Raw genomic sequence first — 18,984 nt, 5'->3', positions numbered from 1 at the left:
ACCAACTAGCTGATCTGTTTACAAAATCTCTTGATGAAATAAAATTCAATATTTTAGTCAGCGAACTTAGAATGCTAAATGCTGAGGATTAATTCCTTCAGCTCTAAGCATCACTAAGTGATACAAATTGAAATGATCCGGTGTTTCTTATTCTATCATTCGGACTCTTAAGTTAACTATATCTTTCTCTCTAAGGTATGCTACTTATCTCTTTTCTTTTTTTTTCCCTCAAAACTTAAAACTATTACTAAACATTTTTCTTATTAACATGAAAAGAAATCATGCAAAAATATATTTTTTAACCGATTATCAAATGTTTATGATCTTTTTGTGGTTCTCAGTTGATTTAGTCTATATATCGTAACCGGTAATAACGAAAAAGCGTACATTCATATCCTAACCATTAAAATGTATGGTAAACAAGTAATGAGTAAGTAGATAAATGAACAAAAAATTTATTTATCCATATTCTAATCCAACAGGTCGAAATATAACAGATAACGAGTTTCCTTTTATCCATGATGGCCGTACCAATTATATATACACAATATTTAAAAATTAAAAAATTGGGTGTAAATACAACACCAGTTTTGATTTGGTAAAATGGAATGGAAAAACAATATTTCTTGCTCAGCTTTGGGCACTTACCATCTTCGCCCCAAATTCAATTCAAATCTCACTCCGGTCTTGAATTACTGCTTGAATTAAACAAGGGAATTGCCATACCTAACGTCTTCTGCATATTGTCTTCATCATCGATCTGATCTGATCTCATCTGATCGATCAAAATCTAGAAAAAATGGCGATGGCGAGGGCAAGCTCTGGCCTCGCATACCCTGATCGTTTCTACGCTGCTGCTACTTATGCGGGCTTTGGTGGGTCTCCTAATTCATCTTCCAAAGGGGTCACCTCCAAATTCTCTAACGACGTCGCTCTTTTGCTTTACGCCTTGTATCAGCAGGTTTTATTTCACATTCCCTTTCGTTTATTTAACATCTTTCTCCATAATTCTCAATTGCTTAATTTTTCTGAATTCCTTTGAATTGATCTACCGGTAGTTGTGTTTTATAATTAAATTACTTGCTTTGAACTTCAATTGGTCTGGGATTTTGAAATTGTTATAACTAGGAAAGAGATTCTTGCCATGACAAATGAGAATTCTATGGTTTTGGATTAAAGAAACGAGAAATTTAAGTGTGCTTTACGAAATTATGATCTTTTTGCCCCTTTTCCCATCTGATGTGAAATGAGGGATTCATCATAATAGTACAACTGTGCTTGCATTAGCTACAATGTCTAATGTAATGCATCACTCTTTAATATCTGCATGTTCATTAAAATTTGTCTTTCCCTTCTTTGTGCAAACTGAACACCTTCATCACTCTATTCCTAGTATTTTTATGAAGTAATGTAATTACCTTAACTTTTTGATGAAATTCAAAACTCTTATCAGTGAAGGAGCTGAAAAGCAACCCCACTTAGACATGCAATTCAGATTTTAGTTTTTTTTTCATATTCATTTTTAGGAATGGAGGGAGAATAAAAGAATAATGGTTGGCTGTTGCAGTAACACAGTGCAAATTGTTGACTTCAGGAATTTGAGATTGAGAATCTTGTGGAGCTGATTGAAATCTGTGGCAGTTTGAATGCTACTATGCAAGTTGAATTGAACACAAATGAAATATTTACTGTTTCATTAAAAAAGTTAATTTTATGATTGTTCCTCTCTAGTTTGTGTAGTTTTAAATGTAGATTATGTACCAGCTTAGCGATTAGAAACTTTGTATTAGAGACTTCCGAGCGTAATACAGGATTTGGCCACTTTGCTAGTTACCTTTGAGCTATCTTCGAAGGGTGTCGCTCCTCCTTGTGCTCCCAAATTGCATAAGGCTTGAGTGCATAAAAGTTCACACATGGCACATCATTGGCCATTTCCTGAACTGTTGATGATAAATGCTAGAGGATATGACGTTACTGATACGAAAGTGGTATTTGTGGCATTTTTGTGAAAAAAAGACGGAGAGGTGTGAGAATGAGAAGCTAGGGCTCATGAACGAATTACCATGGCAAAATGGGGTGATGGGGCTGCCTATGGAGACGATAAGAGGGATAGAAGATATGTATATGATGATGACGATGACGATGAAGAAAACGGCCCTGACACGGATGATGTCTTAAACACCTTTTCAAGGTTTTGCTTGTTGATGGCATAATTGAAGCCCAAAGCTGACAGAGTATTTGAAAAGCAGTCATTGGATGTAGGAGAATGATCGAACCCAAACCTAGCTTGAACCAAGCTTTAAGTTCATCAACATTCTCACCGTTGACGCTCTTGCTTCACGGACATCCAGGTGATTGCCTTTGCACTTTGGGTTGACCAATTTGTCATTTTGATGTAGGATCGATGACCAACATATTTTTTGTAGCCAGGGGAGGCTGGTGGTGGCATAGATAGTCTGGTGGTTATATGGGGAAGCCACTAGGTGAGGCAAAGGCTAGGATTGGTCCGCTGATCTTGTTAAGGTGAGGGCTCATGGGTCTAGGTTAGAGATCCTGATGTCAGTTTCTGACCCAGAATTGATTTGTTGGACAAGAAAGTAATCTACAAAGGAGTAGAGGAGAAAAAAATTGAGATCATCTCACTATTTTGTTGATGGCTTCAAACATTGCGTTTGTTTTATAAAAAAATGGACAAGAATATGTTATATGTGGCTTGTGCATGAATCTTCCAAAAAAATTCCAGTTCTCGATGATACCTTGGAACATCAATGTTGGAACTTCAAGGAAATTGGATATGCATAAAACGCTTCTTATGGCTTGATTCAATATATAAATATGTTGTACGAACATTAATGACAAAGTCTGTTTTGTTATAAACCACATTGTATTTTCATGCTTTACTGATTAATCATCTCACTTAGATTACAAACTGTTTATCATATGGATTAAATAGATTAATAATTTTCCAGAAACTGTTTTAGAACCCTCTTTCTAGCTTGCGGTTACCTTTTTGACGATAGTATGAGTATTTGACTATGCAAATCTATCTATATCTGTGTATCTATCTACCGGCCTATCAACACATATACATACATGTTGATGTGCTTGTGTATGTATATTGTGCATTCATACACAGGGGCGGAGGCAGGAATATTACTCAGGGTGGTCCTCTTAAATATAAATCAATAAAAAATTAATATTAGTAGCAACATTCAGTAAAAAATAAATGCATGTAATTAACTAGTTTCATTACAAAATGGAACACTAACATTTACTTACTCAACATTACAAAAGGCAGAAGGCATTGCTTAAACAATAATAAAATAAGAGTATAACACACCATCAACATACAAAAGGCGGTAAACGCTACTTAAGAATCTGGGCGTTACGTAACAGTTTCTGTAAATATTATTTAGCCCATGTAAAAGAAGTTTGGAAATTAATTGAGGTTACTTTAGTTGAAGCTTGGCCTACTGTTTGGTGAAAGACTTGAGGTTAGTATCTATAGAAATCAATTATTTCGCTTGTATGATAAAACTATTTCATAGAGTTTGAGGGTGAGCATGGGCCAACCCTTGGCCCATATAGGGAAAATGAGTATGTGGCTTTCTACACGTAAACTATGTAGTTTTCCTTCATTTTATTCGCCTCCTTATTTCCACTTCACTCTCTCCTTGAACACACCTTTATATCTCCTCTTCAGTACAATGAAGACCATGCATGCAGTCTTACGGTCTTAGCTTCATGTATTGGACATCCTATGATATGGTTTTTAAATGAAGTTTACAATGTTTTTTTTTTACTTCTATTAGTATCTTCATTGGTTACTTGGTTATTAATTAAATGGGTAAACATATATGGAACCGTTTACTGCTAACTTTTTATCCAAATATCAATCAAAATAACTTAAATTTGATTTATGACCAGTGGTAATCTTATCCACATGTTAGCCATATATTCCATTTCCTTACACACACACACACACATATATATATAAATGTAAATATATTGAGGTATTCCACACTATGAATGGTGCTTAAGGAAGGAGCTCCCCACACGCATTCTTGTGTAGGTCCACCTAGTGGGACTTGCTTGTCGTGTGAGAGGATTCTTCCTTAAACATCATTCATGGTGAGATACTTCTAATGCTACTACCCTTGTATATATGTAGGGATGTGTGTGTATGTATGTATTATTTTTATTTTGCTATCTTTGTGTGTACACATGTATATATGTGTGTAGGGGAGGGTTCAAATGAGAACACTAGAAAGGTTGAGATGGTGCAAACATTCCTCAACTATTTGTTTAGATTCATCAAGGGACAAGATTAATGGTGACATATTTGTAAATACTTGGATGATGGCGGCTTTTTTCAAATCAATTAAGAAGTTGAGAGGGCAAGATAAGAAATGGGTTACCCCATTTTTTTAAATCCATAAAAAATTATCAAAATTGGAATCAAACAAATTATACCAAAAAAACGAGGACTTTTCTCCTCTTGAATTTGACACCCTTGTTGTTATATATTTTCATTCTTTTTTTAACTGTTTTTTCTCCATCCATGTGAAGCTCCATATAATTGGTTGCGACGGTTTCCTTCTGTTACGAGTAAAATCACATATGTAACTGTATTGTAAAATTGTATGCAGTCCATATATGGAACTTCACAATATATGTAGCTTTACATATGTAACTTCAAATATATGCAACCTCACATGTGAAGCTCCATATGAAGCTGCACACTATTTACAATACTTCATATGTGAAGATATGAAGCTACATAACATTACAATACAACTTCATATGTGATATGACAGGATAGGACAACACATAATAGGTGTTCAATGTTTAGTAAGACTGAACCAGATGGGACAAAACATATAAAATGACCAATTTACCCCTAATGAGTTGCTTATGTATTTTAATTAAGTTATGTATTTATTAGATTATGATAAAATAAATACTTTTTATAACAAAATATATCATTAGAAAGTTTTCGTCAAGACGATTAAAATGACATCAATATAAAAAGTTTATCAAGTTCCCAATTTTTATTTTATACCTTTTTTTTTCAATTATCAATATTTAATAAATTACATTAATTAACCAAAATATGGAAACCATATCAAAATAATATTTTGAGGACAGTAAAGTGGAAGTTTACAAAGCATAAAATAAAACAAATAAAATTTAAAGAATGAATAAATGTAAAGAGGGAGGCATATCTAATGTTTTAGAAGAGAAATAGTTTTTATTTGGAGGTTATATTGGTAAAATATAGGTCTGTTAAAGTGAAAGTTTACAAAGCATAAAACGAAACAAATAAAATTCAAAGAATGAATAAATGCAAAGAGGGAGGCATATGTGATGTTTTAGAAGAGAAATAGGTTTATTTTGAGGTTATATTGGTAAAATATAGGTCTGTTCCACCGGGTGGGGGTGGAACACGCATGTTCCACTCTGTTCCTTTCTGTTCCACATAAAAGTCCTGCCATACATGGAACAATGACCAGTTCTATTCTGTTCTGTCCAGTCCAGTATACCAAATGCGCCCTTATGGTACAACTTCGTATGTGATTTTACTTGTAACAAAAGGAAACTGTGATAACCATTCAAATGGAGCTTCACATGGAGCTTCATAGATGGAAAAAAATGGGATTAAAAACGAATGAAAAGGTATAACAATATGGGTATCAAATTAAAGAGAATAAAAAATGGTTCTTCTTTTGGTATAGTTTGTTTGACTTCAATTTTGATCATATTTAGTATACTTTAGATTTATAAACATAGGATAATCCATTTTAGTTTAAAAGATAAAGATTTATTATATTATAATTTACTAAATTCAAACAATTTCCGGTGGAAATATAATTCTAAATGAAAACATTAAAAAAATTGAAACCTAATGAAAGATTTCCGGATATACGTAATCTTCCCTGATTAGATTGGTGATAAAATTACTAATATTTCCTTCAAGCAATGAAAAGGGTAAGTTAAACACATTCCTTTAATCGAAATGGTCTAATGGTTGAGGACTGTTTGCACATCCTCAACCCTTTACCATTCTCATCTGAGCCTCCTTGTATGTGTGCTTATATGCATCTTTATTCCCAAAATCTTTCAAAATTTCTGAATCCAAACATAGCTTCTGAGATATGCTTTTGTTAGTGAATAGGTACCAGCCTTTCTTTTTCAATCAAAGTTTATATGTAGGATGGTAATTTGATATAGGGAATTTTGTTTCAAATCAGGCAACTGTTGGACCTTGTAACTTACCAAAACCAAGAGGTTGGAGTCCGGTGGAACAAAGCAAATGGACAAGGTTTGTTTCTTTAAGCTACTGAATGCATATGCAATCCTTTTTTAATGTATGAACTAAAATATGATAAAGGCTTCATGTCACTTGCCAGCTCAATTTTCAGTTGCATGCTAACCAAGATTGATTAGATTACACATTTTTTAGTTGTTGGATGCTTTCTTGCTGGAGCCTGTGTTGTCATTTGTGATTACATTATATGAAACATTTTGATGTACTATGGAAGAGAACTACTTAATATTTACATAGCTGCTTAGCTATTCATGCTGTTGTGTCTTTGTCTCTAGATTACTCTGGTTACTCTATTTTGTTGCTCCTAGATCCCATCGTTTTATGGGCCATTGTCTTCAATTTTGATGCATGTTCATACGGACATTATTGTCTCTCCACCAAGATTGTACTCTTAATTAGAGGAGCAATATGTAAGGAACCCAACAAGTTAAGAATATATATTTGACCTTGAGATGCCTAGCAGAAGTTAAAAGGTGTAAACAAACAATTATGACACATGTAAAGTACCTCTCAAGTTACATAGATTTCAATTGAACCTTTTTTGGTTGAATCAACATTGTCTGTGCATCTTGGATTTGAAAGCTTTCTTCCCCTAAACTGGGATTCAACCATCCTTTTTTTTATGGCATGTTTTGGCTTTTAAGATATTTTCTTAATCAACTTTTGGTTTGTTGGACACCTATTTGTTCCTCAAAATATTTCATAAGCAAGTTTGGATGCTTTAACTGAATCCGAAACCCGTCCTAGAATGAAACTACTTCATAAAAGAAAGTTGTAACTTAATAGTACTTGATGAAGACTTGGTGAATTAGTTTTGAATGTGGGAGCATAATAAAAATTGAGAAAATGAAATCCTTTACTTCTTTACACCTTTTTATGTCAATCAAGTTCAGCTGATTGAATAACTTTAGGTTTAAGTCATTGATACATGCTTTCCTGTTTACTTTCTCATTTTCTTGCCGGAAACCTAACCACTGGAGTCAATTATTTTCCACACACAGCAATGAGTGAAACCAATGATCTGGTCAGTGATCATGGAGAAGGGAAAGTTAAGCGTCTTGCTAACTCTTGAGCAGGATCATTCAGTGATCTTCAACCATCCTCTCAGTTAGGGGCTAGTCAAGAATTTGTTATACAAATGCTTGAATAATATCTGTTTTCCCTGTTTCTATTGCAGTTGGAATGGTCTTGGAACCATGGCTTCCATTGAAGCGATGCGCCTCTTTGTAAAAATATTGGAGGTATATTTAATTTATCGTTTATCTTATCTTATCTTAAATTAAAATATTATATTCTAGACCTCCATTAAGTTATCTTATGTTTATCCTTAAGTAGGAAGAAGATCCAGGATGGTACTCAAGGATATCCAACTTTATTTCAGAGCCTGTTGTAGACGTAGAGATGAATGTGAGTCTGCAAAATGTTTTGCTTCCCTTAAGCCCTTGATTGTAGTATAATATTTCTTTTGTAAAATATATGTGGGGTTGGTCTGTTTGGTTTACTTTGTCCTTGTCAAGTAATTTGGTATGCTTCCTGCCAGCAGCAGATTATAGTCACAGTTATCAAACGTCAATAGTTAAAGTTGAAATGAATAGTATCATCTGAGGAGGTTTGGTGATTAGGTACCTAAGAAAACCTCTATTGCGATTTCTGCAGAAACCACGTATCTAAAGGTAAGGTTGTCCATGTTATCCTGGTAGGGTCCCTTTGCATCCTCCATAGCACTTTCGGTGTGTAGATGGAACGGTGTGAGATAAGAGGTGACAGCAACCAAAGAGCCAATAGTCATGGATCTTATGCATCGTCATGACTGTAATCTGAATGTTAAACACAAAACAGCCATTTACGTCCATCTATTGATAAACAGTTACAATTTTGAGAAGACTAAGTAGGTACTGTATTCTCTATTGTAGATATAGCTTAGTATTAGTAAAATGGCTGCACCAACTTATGATCTTGTTTGGGCTTGGCTTGTTATAGGGCCATTCTTGTGGACATTCCTTGTGCTTTGGTATCTCGCCTGATGAGAACCCAGTTTGAGACGCTTGATAGCATCTCAATTGTTCAGTTGCTAGTTGCTACAGTAAGATAATTTGTATAATATTATATACAAATGTTGGTTAAACATAATTCATGGTTAAGTTCTGTCATTTGGTCCCATCAACAATGCTATCATTATTTTGCCATGGGGTCAAATATGTCTTGCTTCTTTCTTCACATCCTTTTCTGTCTAGGAGTATAAAGTGAGAAATCTGTGGCCCACTCGTTTGCTGAATCTGTACCTTGCTTTTATTGACACTTTAATGATGAAAAACACAGTTAAACTGAAGAGAAATGGATACTAATGAAACTGGAGAGGGAAAGGGCATGGTGCAGGCATTTGTGTTAAGTTGATCTTTAGAATATAGTTTACTCGAGTAATATGATCACTAATTTCATCTCTTGTAGGAACACAAGGAAAATTTTGTTCTTGGAGCGTGAACAATTGCACCAGGAATGCATGGTGGGATGCCATGTGATAATTTCTTTCAGTTATTAGGAAAAATGGAAATGTTGCATTCCTACTACATGTTTCTTCTTGTTTCTATTCAAGAAGAGAATCCTGCTATATATAAGTTGATCATTGATGCATGTACATTCACAATTAATGGAGCAGAAGTTAATTCCGGCATTTTTACTATTCTTTTAGTACACCACGACACCTAGTTCACCATCCTGTTATGTATTAGTTGAAGTATGTGTGGAAATCAAGTGCATCTTTTTTGCACTTCTGTTTTGTTGGAAGGTCACACGCACACAAAAAAAAAAAAAGAACTTACCATGAACCATTTGATTAGATGGTGGCATCATGTTATTAGTCACCTAGTTTCTCTCCATTGGAGTCATTGATTTTTCTTTTTGTGGTACATCTTGATGTATAAAGAGCCCAATGAAATCCAACGATCGGGTGCCATTTTCACCTTCCCTTTCATAGAGGTTGTGGTTGTGAATATAGCCGAACGCTCTACCCTTTTCGGGTAGAGGTCAGATCTGCATCTATCTTATACCTCCGGGACCCTACTTTTGAGTGGGATTTACTGGATCAGTTTGGTTTATGGTTGTCAATATCTGCTCTATGGAATATGGTTACTCTTGCTGTGCGAATTTGAATTATTTAATGATGAAATAGTTGCTTACTTTACTAAATACACCTGAATTTCACCCTTTAGTGCACGGTAGAGAGAGGGTGTGGAGGAGAAAAGAAACGAGAGCTCAATACGAAACAGCTGAGCCTTACAACCTTATAGATTAAAGTGCGTTAAGACATATGGGGATGTTTTTTCTTGTCATGAATGTAATTCTCAGTTTAATATTAACTAATCCAGTCTCCTTTCGTTTTTTTCATCTGGTGTAGCATAATTCAAAGATGGGGTTACCCACTAAGGGTGAAGTTGCTTTGCCTGAAACGAAAACCATCCCCTCCGAGAATGGGAATTCTGGGGAAACTCAGGACAAAGATGTAATGGTGGAAGGACTTGGTTCTGTTGGTGTGTATGACCAATGGGTTGCCCCTCCGGTCTCTGGTCCACGTCCAAAGCCCCGATATGAGGTATTAATTTTCTTTCAGTTCCCATTCTAGTTGATTGGCTCTTTCTTCTTATTTTACCTTTTCTGAGCATACTTTTAAAATTGGCAGCATGCAGCAGCTGTTGTTGATGATAAAATGTATATATTCGGTGGAAACCATAATGGACGTTACTTAAATGATCTTCAGGTATGGGACTCTATGCATTGATGCAGGAGAATGAGTCACTCAATTAGTCTTGTTCATTTTTTGGGAAGAAGTTGATTTATACTGATGGTGATATTACAAAGAGATCCACAATTGATGATTACATATGGTTATAAAGGCTTAAAAGGAAGGAATTTTTCCTTTTCCAAATCGAAACAGACAATGATGTCCATTGCTACTACACTTTTGAGATGAGACTGATCTTTAAACACTAATAAATGCAACTAGATTATTGAGAATATCTTGATGCTTCAAATGCTTTAAGCAAATCTTGAAAACTACATGTTGACATCCGAAATCCCCTTGCTTGCTTATCTTGAAATTGGAATTTCGGCAACAAATTCTAGGACATGTTTGTGATCCATGCCTTTTCTACCAAATGCTTAATGGGAGATTATAAAGCTAGTAACACAAGCGCACAGCCTATTGAACCAGACAAAATCAACTGAATAAATGAATACTAAATTGACATCCTAACCTTGGGTGCAGGGTCCCAATCAATCGAACACCAAAGTGAATCACCATTGGGAAAAAACAATAGCTCACCCGGTAACATGAACGAAGATATTGAACTAAAATGAGCCTAACTGGAGATAAGATGATGAGATCCTATGCTGCCTTAGAAATTCTACCTTTCTCACTTGAAGAAAATGAGCACCAAATATTGAATGGCCAAAATTGGAACCAACAAAACATACCTTCCAATGAACCTGGGATGAGACTTTCCCAGATTGTCCAACTTTCTTTGCTCTTATGGTGAAATACTAGAGGTTGTTTGTTGTGAATTGGTTTGGACATCTATTTAGGCAACCGATAGGAGAGAATGGATGGTCAAACAAAGGATACCGTCAGTTGTGACGAGGTTCGGATGATTGCCGAAAAGATGGTGAGCGGAGGACCTTCAACGTGAATGGTGAGACTGGTTGGTGGCTGCACACAGTGGACCATTGTTTGACATTGACTAATGGTTGGAGTAGGTGGGAAATGGGAGTTAGCCACTGAATCTTCAGTGCAAATGAAGATGACTGAAGTGGGGAAGGCCAATTGAATCATCTGATGCGGCGGGGTTAGCTTTTTTGATGATGTGACTGAAAATTGGGATTAGAAAGTTTACAAGTCGCAAAATTGGAAATGTAGGCTAAAATAGAAAATAAACTAGATTTGATGAGTGCAAAAGAGGAAAAACAAGACAACACAATCATCTACTGACAACAGCAATAGCATGATAACGCCTTGGTTCTAGTGTGTGCTTGTTTTATATTTAATGCATGAATCATGAAATAACTTCTTTCTTGTAAGTTTTATGCTTTTATGCACACACATGTATACACATATATAGATACACCTCACAGCCTTAACTTTTTAGAATCTCCAACCCATGGTATCCATGTATCCGCACCTCCAAGTGGATAAAAAAATAAATGCAACAGTTCTTATTTTAGGTTGTCCCAAGATAAATACATTGTTCTTTTTTTTTTTTGGCAAAGTTTCACTGCATTATGACCTCATCATTATAAGATACTAATGGCATTAATTTTGCTGACAAGATTCCTCTATTTTGTTTTTACTGAGGCGCAGTTTAGACACTTGACAAGTGGTCAAACTTCTACAATTCATTTGTTTTGGGATGGAGGGAATGGTATCACTGTATTTACATAGAAAAGTTGTGTTTATATATCCGTAACTACTTCTAGAAGTTACAGCAGTACCCTGTTCTATCTACTGGTGTTAATGTCTTAGTTCTCTCTTTAATTTTGTGTTAGAATTGTTTAAATTACCTCTTTCTTCTTGCTATTGATTCAGCATAGTTAGGTGTACTTAGTGAGGGTTTGTTGCAGACACTTGATTTACGAAATTGGACATGGTCAAGGATTGAAGTTAAAGCAAACTCTGAGGCTCCAGCGGCAGTTACTCCTTGTGCAGGGCATTCTTTGGTCAGTATCTAGATCTGTTTCTTCAATAGAATTGAGTTGAGTTTGTTGTCTAATACAATGGTTGGATATGTAGATACCATGGGAAGGGAATAAGCTTTTATCAATTGCAGGACATTCAAAGGATCCTTCCGAAGTTGTTAATGGTTTGTTTGAACTTGAACCTTTGTTTTCATTATAACCAAGAATAATAGGCATCTAAAATTCCAGTACTTATTTTTGTTAGCTGTCTATTAGATAAATCTAAACTTCATTACTTATTGTTGGTGGCCATTTGCTGAATGTAAAGTCATAAGGCAGACTACCGTAGACCATCCAGAGCCTTGTATCAATACTAAAAGTTGGTAAATATGTTATCACATTTCATATTAAAAAGGTTGGGGTGGTTACTGATTTGTGGATGCTATGTTCAACTATTGTTGCATAAACTTACATGAGGCATCGACTCAGAAACGAATCCTATTAACAGTAGAAAAGGCGAATCATGAATTCTATTTTCCAGCAGCAAATTGAGGACCACATATTTTGTTGCCTTTCTCGATTTAACCAGAATGCGTGTTTAAACCCACACTTTTAGCCTAGTATTTGTTTGAAAGCCGGCTCTACCAGAATCTAGGATAATGATTAAAAGACCAAAAACAGACTCAGCAAGCTGCCAATGAAAAGTTCCACCTTATAGTGCAAGGAACACGACGTCTACCTGTGAAATCACACAGTTGGAAGTGTGTGACTTTTGTGCGACTTGTCAAATTGCCCAGTCTGAAGTGTGTGACTTGGTCTTTGGGCCAAGAATATCATGTAGTCGTTACATGCACAAGGTGCAATCATTCTTACTGACTTAGCTAATTCAATTCTTTCTACTGGGAAGCCCTTTTCTAATGATACGAAAAGAATCCTTTTTTTTAGCAACTTGCATTCGACCTCAGAAGTTGCATGCCAGGTCACCGGCACCTCGGTTTGCCTAAAAATAGAAGACCAGGCGCCACTGAAAGTGACTTGGGAAGTCCCTTGGAAGTCGCCTATGGCATCAGTCAATTGATATTTGTCAATTAGAGCAAGTCTTATTGGCTTTATATGTACTTCTCGAAATAGGCATATTGGCTGCTAGTTCTTGAGCTTCTTATTGATCTTGTAAGTAATCTTGTAATCTCCCATTTGATTTGTACTAATGTGATCGATCTTTCCTCCCATGTGGGCATACACTTTCACATCAATAGTGGAACCATATTGATCTCGTGTCATTTACATGCTTTTCGATATCTCCATTGCATTGTGAAGTTGTTTATGTTTTTGGTTGCATATTGGTTATCATTGTGGTTGGCTTTAGAAAGCACACGATTTTGATTCCGTTTTAATATTGGTAATTTCGGATGTTACATTGAATTTCAACTTGTGGTTGCATTGTGGGAGTTGAGAACACTGATGTATTTGATTGGTAACACTCCCTAACATGGCCATCCTCAACTGACTTGGTAGTTGGTACATATTCTTGTCGTTGTTGGTGAAAATGAATATTAGAGAACACTTGTAAACGAACATTTTAGAAAATCTGAAATAGAGAAGGTTTGTGTTCATCTTCTTTGAAGGCGATCTTTTTTCCCAAATCCCAGTTAACCGTGGAACCTTTTCATAGCCAGGTGTTCTCTTCTTTTCTCTTGGAAGTATGTTTTCTTTTCTTTGAAATAACAAAGGACGGATGTTTTCACTTGTTATTTGTCTTACTACAAATGTATCCATTTGTATTTTATACAGCAAGAAACCCTAATCTATCCTGGCCCATACCAAATCATATCTTTGATATTCTTGACAGTCTGCTTTACGAATGAAAGACACCTTCTACAGACTGCAATTTGGCTTTTGCATTCAGTCAGTTATAAAGTTATTACTAGACGCATAACAGAAAATACTTAACAAGTTGGTGGTTTACTGTCATATATTGACAAACATACTATTTATTATTTAAGTTTTAAGGTCCATGAACCGTTTAAGTTATATATCTTTGCAAGCACCAAATACTGAAATAAAATGTTCATTACAGAACTGTATCCACCTTTCTTTTTTCTTTTTTGTAAAATTGAACTTTGGATATACTTATTCTGGTATATATGATAACATCCTTTTATTTTAACAGTGAGGGCATTTGATCTGCAAACATGTACTTGGTCAACCATGAAGACCTACGGGAAACCGCCGGTATGCATTTATCATCCCTTGCCATTAGTTTTATTTTCTACTCTCATACGAGAAACCATCAATACAATAGATTGTCATGTAGATGTGAAACATCCAATCCTTTTAAGTGCACCTACAAATTAAAATATTGATTCATAGATGCAGTATGTAACCCAATGGATCAGCCAAGTTAAAATGTATCAACCATATGAATTGATGTAATGTGTAGATCAAATCCATTTCTATGGTCAACACAAAGAAAAATGTAAACTACAAATGATAAAACTTATTAATATATGTACTTCATGACTTCCTAAAGCGTCAACACCTCGATTTTTTTAACTAAAACATATACTTGGCCGGCCTAAGCAACACTAGACATTGATAATATGATGTTGCTTGTACCACTAATCTCTAAAACATAGTACCTCAACTCTTATGATAAACATAATATTTTACAATATATCTTTTACAATGTAACATAAGTTTAAATCCAATTTTTACTGTAGAAAAATAGAAACTTAAAAACCAAAATTGAGATCAAATAGTTCTGCATATCAAGTGTCAAAATTAATCAATTAAAGCGTCAAACAACATTCCAAATTATTTGATGTTATGTTTAAAAAACTTAATTCACATGAAAAGTAAAAAATAAATACAAAAATGAATGTAAAAAACGGACATGCAAAAATTTTCAACTAAACACAGTTTTTTACTTTGAATTTGGAGCTTTATTTGTTATGAGAATAGTAGTAATTTTGTCAAGGGTTGAGTCGCAATGAAGATTTATAGTGTACAAATGAATTACATGTGGGGTAACTTGTTTATAAAAATTTGTTTAACCATTGTAACAAAATGTAGATGTTGTGCATTAATAACTTATACAGTCAAATACAAATATTTTAGTTTGTACAGTACAAGTTGTTTTGTAAAATGCTACATGATCAAATTCTAAACATGTTTTTGTTTTGTGATGGTATTGCAGGTTTCACGTGGAGGTCAATCAGTTACACTTGTGGGGACTAACTTAGTCATATTTGGTGGACAAGATGGAAACAGGACTCTCTTGAATGACCTGCACATTTTAGATTTGGAAACCATGACCTGGGATGAAATTGACACACTGTAAGATGTTTACTCAGTCATCCTTATGTGCATTTGTATATGCTTTTAGGAAGTACGCAAGTATTTCATCATAACTGAATCTACAACCAACTCTGTAACGAAATGATAAGCTTTTTGGTGGGTGATTGGGACAAATTCTGGAAATGTAGTTACAAAAAAGACCACCTTGTTATTTTTTATCCAAGATTGTTCATTCTTGTGAAGCGTAGTGTTTTTTCTTACATTTTCACAAAAACAATGAATTGTTTGCAATGAAAAGCCAAGTACAATTGTTCTCAAAGTCAATCACTTGTTTGTTAGTTCTACTGCTTCGGATATCAACATATTCTTATCTCTGATTGTGCCTATTTACTGCTATAAACTTGGTATTTATAGCATTTTTACCTCCATATATAATGGCAGTTTTGCTTTTATAATGAACACTTGAGAATTTGTAATCCAGATGTGCATTGTCATTTATCTGAAGAAAGTTCAATTCACAACTGTCTGGTATCATAACCTGAATAGTCATGCAAACATGCCACATATTTACTGTGCATTTCTACCTAATATGTTGTTTTCCTATTTATGCAGAGGTGTTTCGCCTTCTCCACGGTCTGACCATGCTGCTGCAGTACATGCAGAGCGTTATCTTCTAATATTTGGTGGTGGCACACATGCAACTTGTTTCAATGATCTTCATGTCCTTGATTTGAAAACTGTGAGATAACGGAATCATATTTGATGTTACTGTCAAACTTGAACTTCATTAATATTTATATGGATATCTGATGTTTTTTAGATGGAATGGTCAAGACCAACCCAACAAGGAGAGATACCAAGTCCACGAGCTGGCCATGCTGGTGTGATCGTTGGAGAGAGTTGGTTCATTGTTGGTGGTGGAGATAACAAGAGTGGTATGTATCTGAGGATGAAAAGCTTAATACCTGGACTGAGATACCCTTCTGAATGGTGCCTTGGGAGTTCTTTTCACATTTTTTTCCTTTACATTCCTAATTTTAGTGGTAATTGCGTCTTCGTTGTTTCTTGCAGGAGTTTCAGAAACTGTTGTCCTCAACATGTCTACTTTGTCTTGGTCCATCGTAACAACTGTTGAAGGGCGCGCTCCTCTTGCTAGTGAGGTATTTTCTTGCAAGAAAAATTAATTTGACATTTTTTTAGTCACAGTAAAGTGGAAGGGAGGGTAAGATAAGGGTGTTAAAAAGCATAAGATAAATTCTTGTATTAACAAAGCACTCCTTGATACTTGACTGACTGTCTTGTGCAGTAAAAAACTATTTGTAGCAATGACACCAATTCTCCATGTCTACAGGGGTTGAGTTTGGTGTTGAATGGTGAAGATGTGCTGGTGTCTTTTGGAGGATACAATGGGCGATACAACAATGAGGTAGGAAGCGAGCCTCTCTATCTATTCACTCATCCAATGCTTCCAAGGCTCCCTTAATTTGGTTTTGTATCAGGTCAACTTACTCAAACCCAGCCACAAATCAACCTTGCAAGCAACTATGTCGGGGACACCTGCCCTTGATAGTGGTTCTGGTGTGCAGAATGCGACAAATGGCACAAGAGATGTCGAGTTAGAATTTGAAGCTGGTCAAGAAGGAAAAATTAGGGAAATCAGTATGGATAATAATGAGCCACAGGTAGCACTATTATAACTATCATCTTACATATACGAGCAGATGTAGGTTCTGTCATGTTTGAATCTGTTTCAGTGTTAGATCACCTGGAGAGTCGGTTCAGGCCTGCTCTCCGGTTATACACAAAAAATTTACTTGATATTTGTAAATAGTGAGTTCCCATCTCCTAAACTCCTCCCAATTAATTGCCATAAATTATGCATGTTTGTGTTGTCAAATAGATTTTTGCATGAGTGTATTGTGTAAATATGTTCCACAATTATGCAGACAAACCAAGTTAATGAAGTCATAGCTGCCCTTAAGACAGAAAAGGAAGAATTAGAATCAGCACTCGACAAGGAGAAGTCACAGTCACTTCAGCTAAAGCAAGAGCTGATAGAAGCTGAATCCAAGAACACAGACTTGTACAAGGTAACATCTTTCAATATCAAACTTTGTTAAAAGCCTTATGAGGTTGTTAAGAAAGCACATGCTCGTTCCCATATGTAAAAATGGTTGCATTATATACACACACACACACGCGCGTATGAAATCAAAGCACAAAGATGTAGCTTATCATCACAAGATATACTTGACTTGGAATATATGCAAACCAAACCATATCTAATTCAGAAAATTGTCACTCTTCTTTCTTCAGAACAAATTGTCTAGTGCCTGTCTGTTTATTGATTTCAGCTATTTGTATCTTAATTTGACTCTAGTTGTTGATCATATTATGCAAAAAAAATCTTGGAAACTTTTTACCATAAAATGTACTTTGGAGCATGCCATTCACTTGGTGAAGGAAGACTCCTGCGATTTGCAGAAACTTAAAATTTCAATCGATTCAACCTCATTTGTGATTGGTACAATTCTGCAGGAACTCCAGTCTGTGCGTGGTCAGCTTGCTGCAGAGCAGTCAAGATGTTTTAAACTAGAGGTAACTTTTGGCCCAAAAAGAAATCCTTACGTGACCCTTGTATTGTTGAAGATTGGATAAACAATCATTGCATCTTGGTGTCTTTGAGCTCTATGAGTTGTGAAATTGATATATGTTGTGTTGGTTATTGATGGACATGAACAGGTGGATGTTGCAGAGCTACGACAAAAGCTACAAACAATGGAGACGTTACAGAAAGAAGTTGAAATCCTGCAAAGACAAAAGGCTGCTTCAGAAGAAGCTTATGCAAAACAAAGACAGAGTACAGGAGGGGTGTGGGGATGGCTAGCCGGGACACCCCCACCTATCCAAAAACCAAACGACGCCTAGATACATAGTCAATATTCATTTTTCTTATAGAATCTTGTTTCCTTTTTCTTTCTCTCTTGACCATTGTGGTTCTACTTCTACTTATGGTATTTAGAATTTTGTGCTAAATGATGCTTCTATTTTTTCATTTTTTGTTTGGGATTTTGAACATAGGAGGAAGATTGTATGGTTTCTTGTTTTAGACTAATGAACATATATATATATATATATATATATAGCCAATAGCCTTGGTTTTGTGATTCTTGTTCTAATTCCTAGAAAAGGTAGAAACTTGTAATTCATATTCATATTTTGAGTCTGATACTGAATACACATTGTTATTTTGAGAAAATGTGCAGATATACTTCATCTTTAGATGCATTCATCAGTCATCACTACAAACAGATTACTTCAATGACAAAAGAGTTGTCTTCATATCACTACAATAAAATTGATGTAAAAAATGTTGAAGAGGGTGTTTGATTTGATAGAATACTTTTGAGGAACTTGAATTTTATGAAAGGATTTGGAATTGGAGGGATTTAGATATGGAAAGATTTGGAATTTTTAGTGTATTTGGTTTGTAAGATTTGGAATGGAATTGAATTCCATTATTTATAAAAAAAAATTATTAAAAACAATTATAAAAATAATTAAATTATTCTTTTATTAATTGATTACTACAAACGAATGTTTTAACATATTTTAAACCATCATTACATATAAATCTTACAAAATCCCATGAAATACCAACCTAAAAGTTTCTGTGGTATATGTTTTTCTCTGTG

At 35.0% G+C, this 18,984-nt stretch overlaps 1 protein-coding gene across 5 annotated transcripts; it reads left to right on the top strand.

Annotated features, from left to right (window-relative positions):
• Positions 1-647: 647 nt before the first annotated feature.
• LOC112506825 (acyl-CoA-binding domain-containing protein 4-like) lies at positions 648-18,325 on the top strand. 5 transcript variants are annotated; one of them, XM_025111115.1, is made up of 19 exons: positions 648-961; positions 6,252-6,322; positions 7,506-7,569; positions 7,664-7,735; positions 8,777-8,831; positions 9,723-9,917; positions 10,005-10,082; positions 11,939-12,034; positions 12,108-12,177; positions 14,163-14,224; positions 15,189-15,328; positions 15,902-16,028; positions 16,110-16,224; positions 16,361-16,449; positions 16,641-16,715; positions 16,789-16,971; positions 17,236-17,379; positions 17,828-17,887; positions 18,032-18,325. In XM_025111115.1, coding segments are annotated over exons 4-19 (1,677 nt in total). In that variant the 5' UTR covers positions 648-961; positions 6,252-6,322; positions 7,506-7,569; positions 7,664-7,733; the 3' UTR covers positions 18,218-18,325. The 5 variants fall into 5 exon arrangements, with proteins under 5 accessions (XP_024966883.1, XP_024966881.1, XP_024966882.1 ...); XM_025111113.1 differs by lacking the exon at positions 8,777-8,831; XM_025111116.1 differs by lacking the exon at positions 648-961 and having other exon boundaries at positions 6,304-6,322; positions 7,661-7,735.
• The last annotated feature ends 659 nt before the right edge of the window (positions 18,326-18,984 follow it).

This window comes from Cynara cardunculus (assembly GCF_001531365.2).
Source record: "Cynara cardunculus var. scolymus isolate 2C chromosome LG 2, CcrdV1, whole genome shotgun sequence".
Taxonomy (NCBI): Eukaryota; Viridiplantae; Streptophyta; class Magnoliopsida; order Asterales; family Asteraceae; genus Cynara; species Cynara cardunculus.
This window is presented reverse-complemented; position numbering and strand designations above follow the sequence as displayed.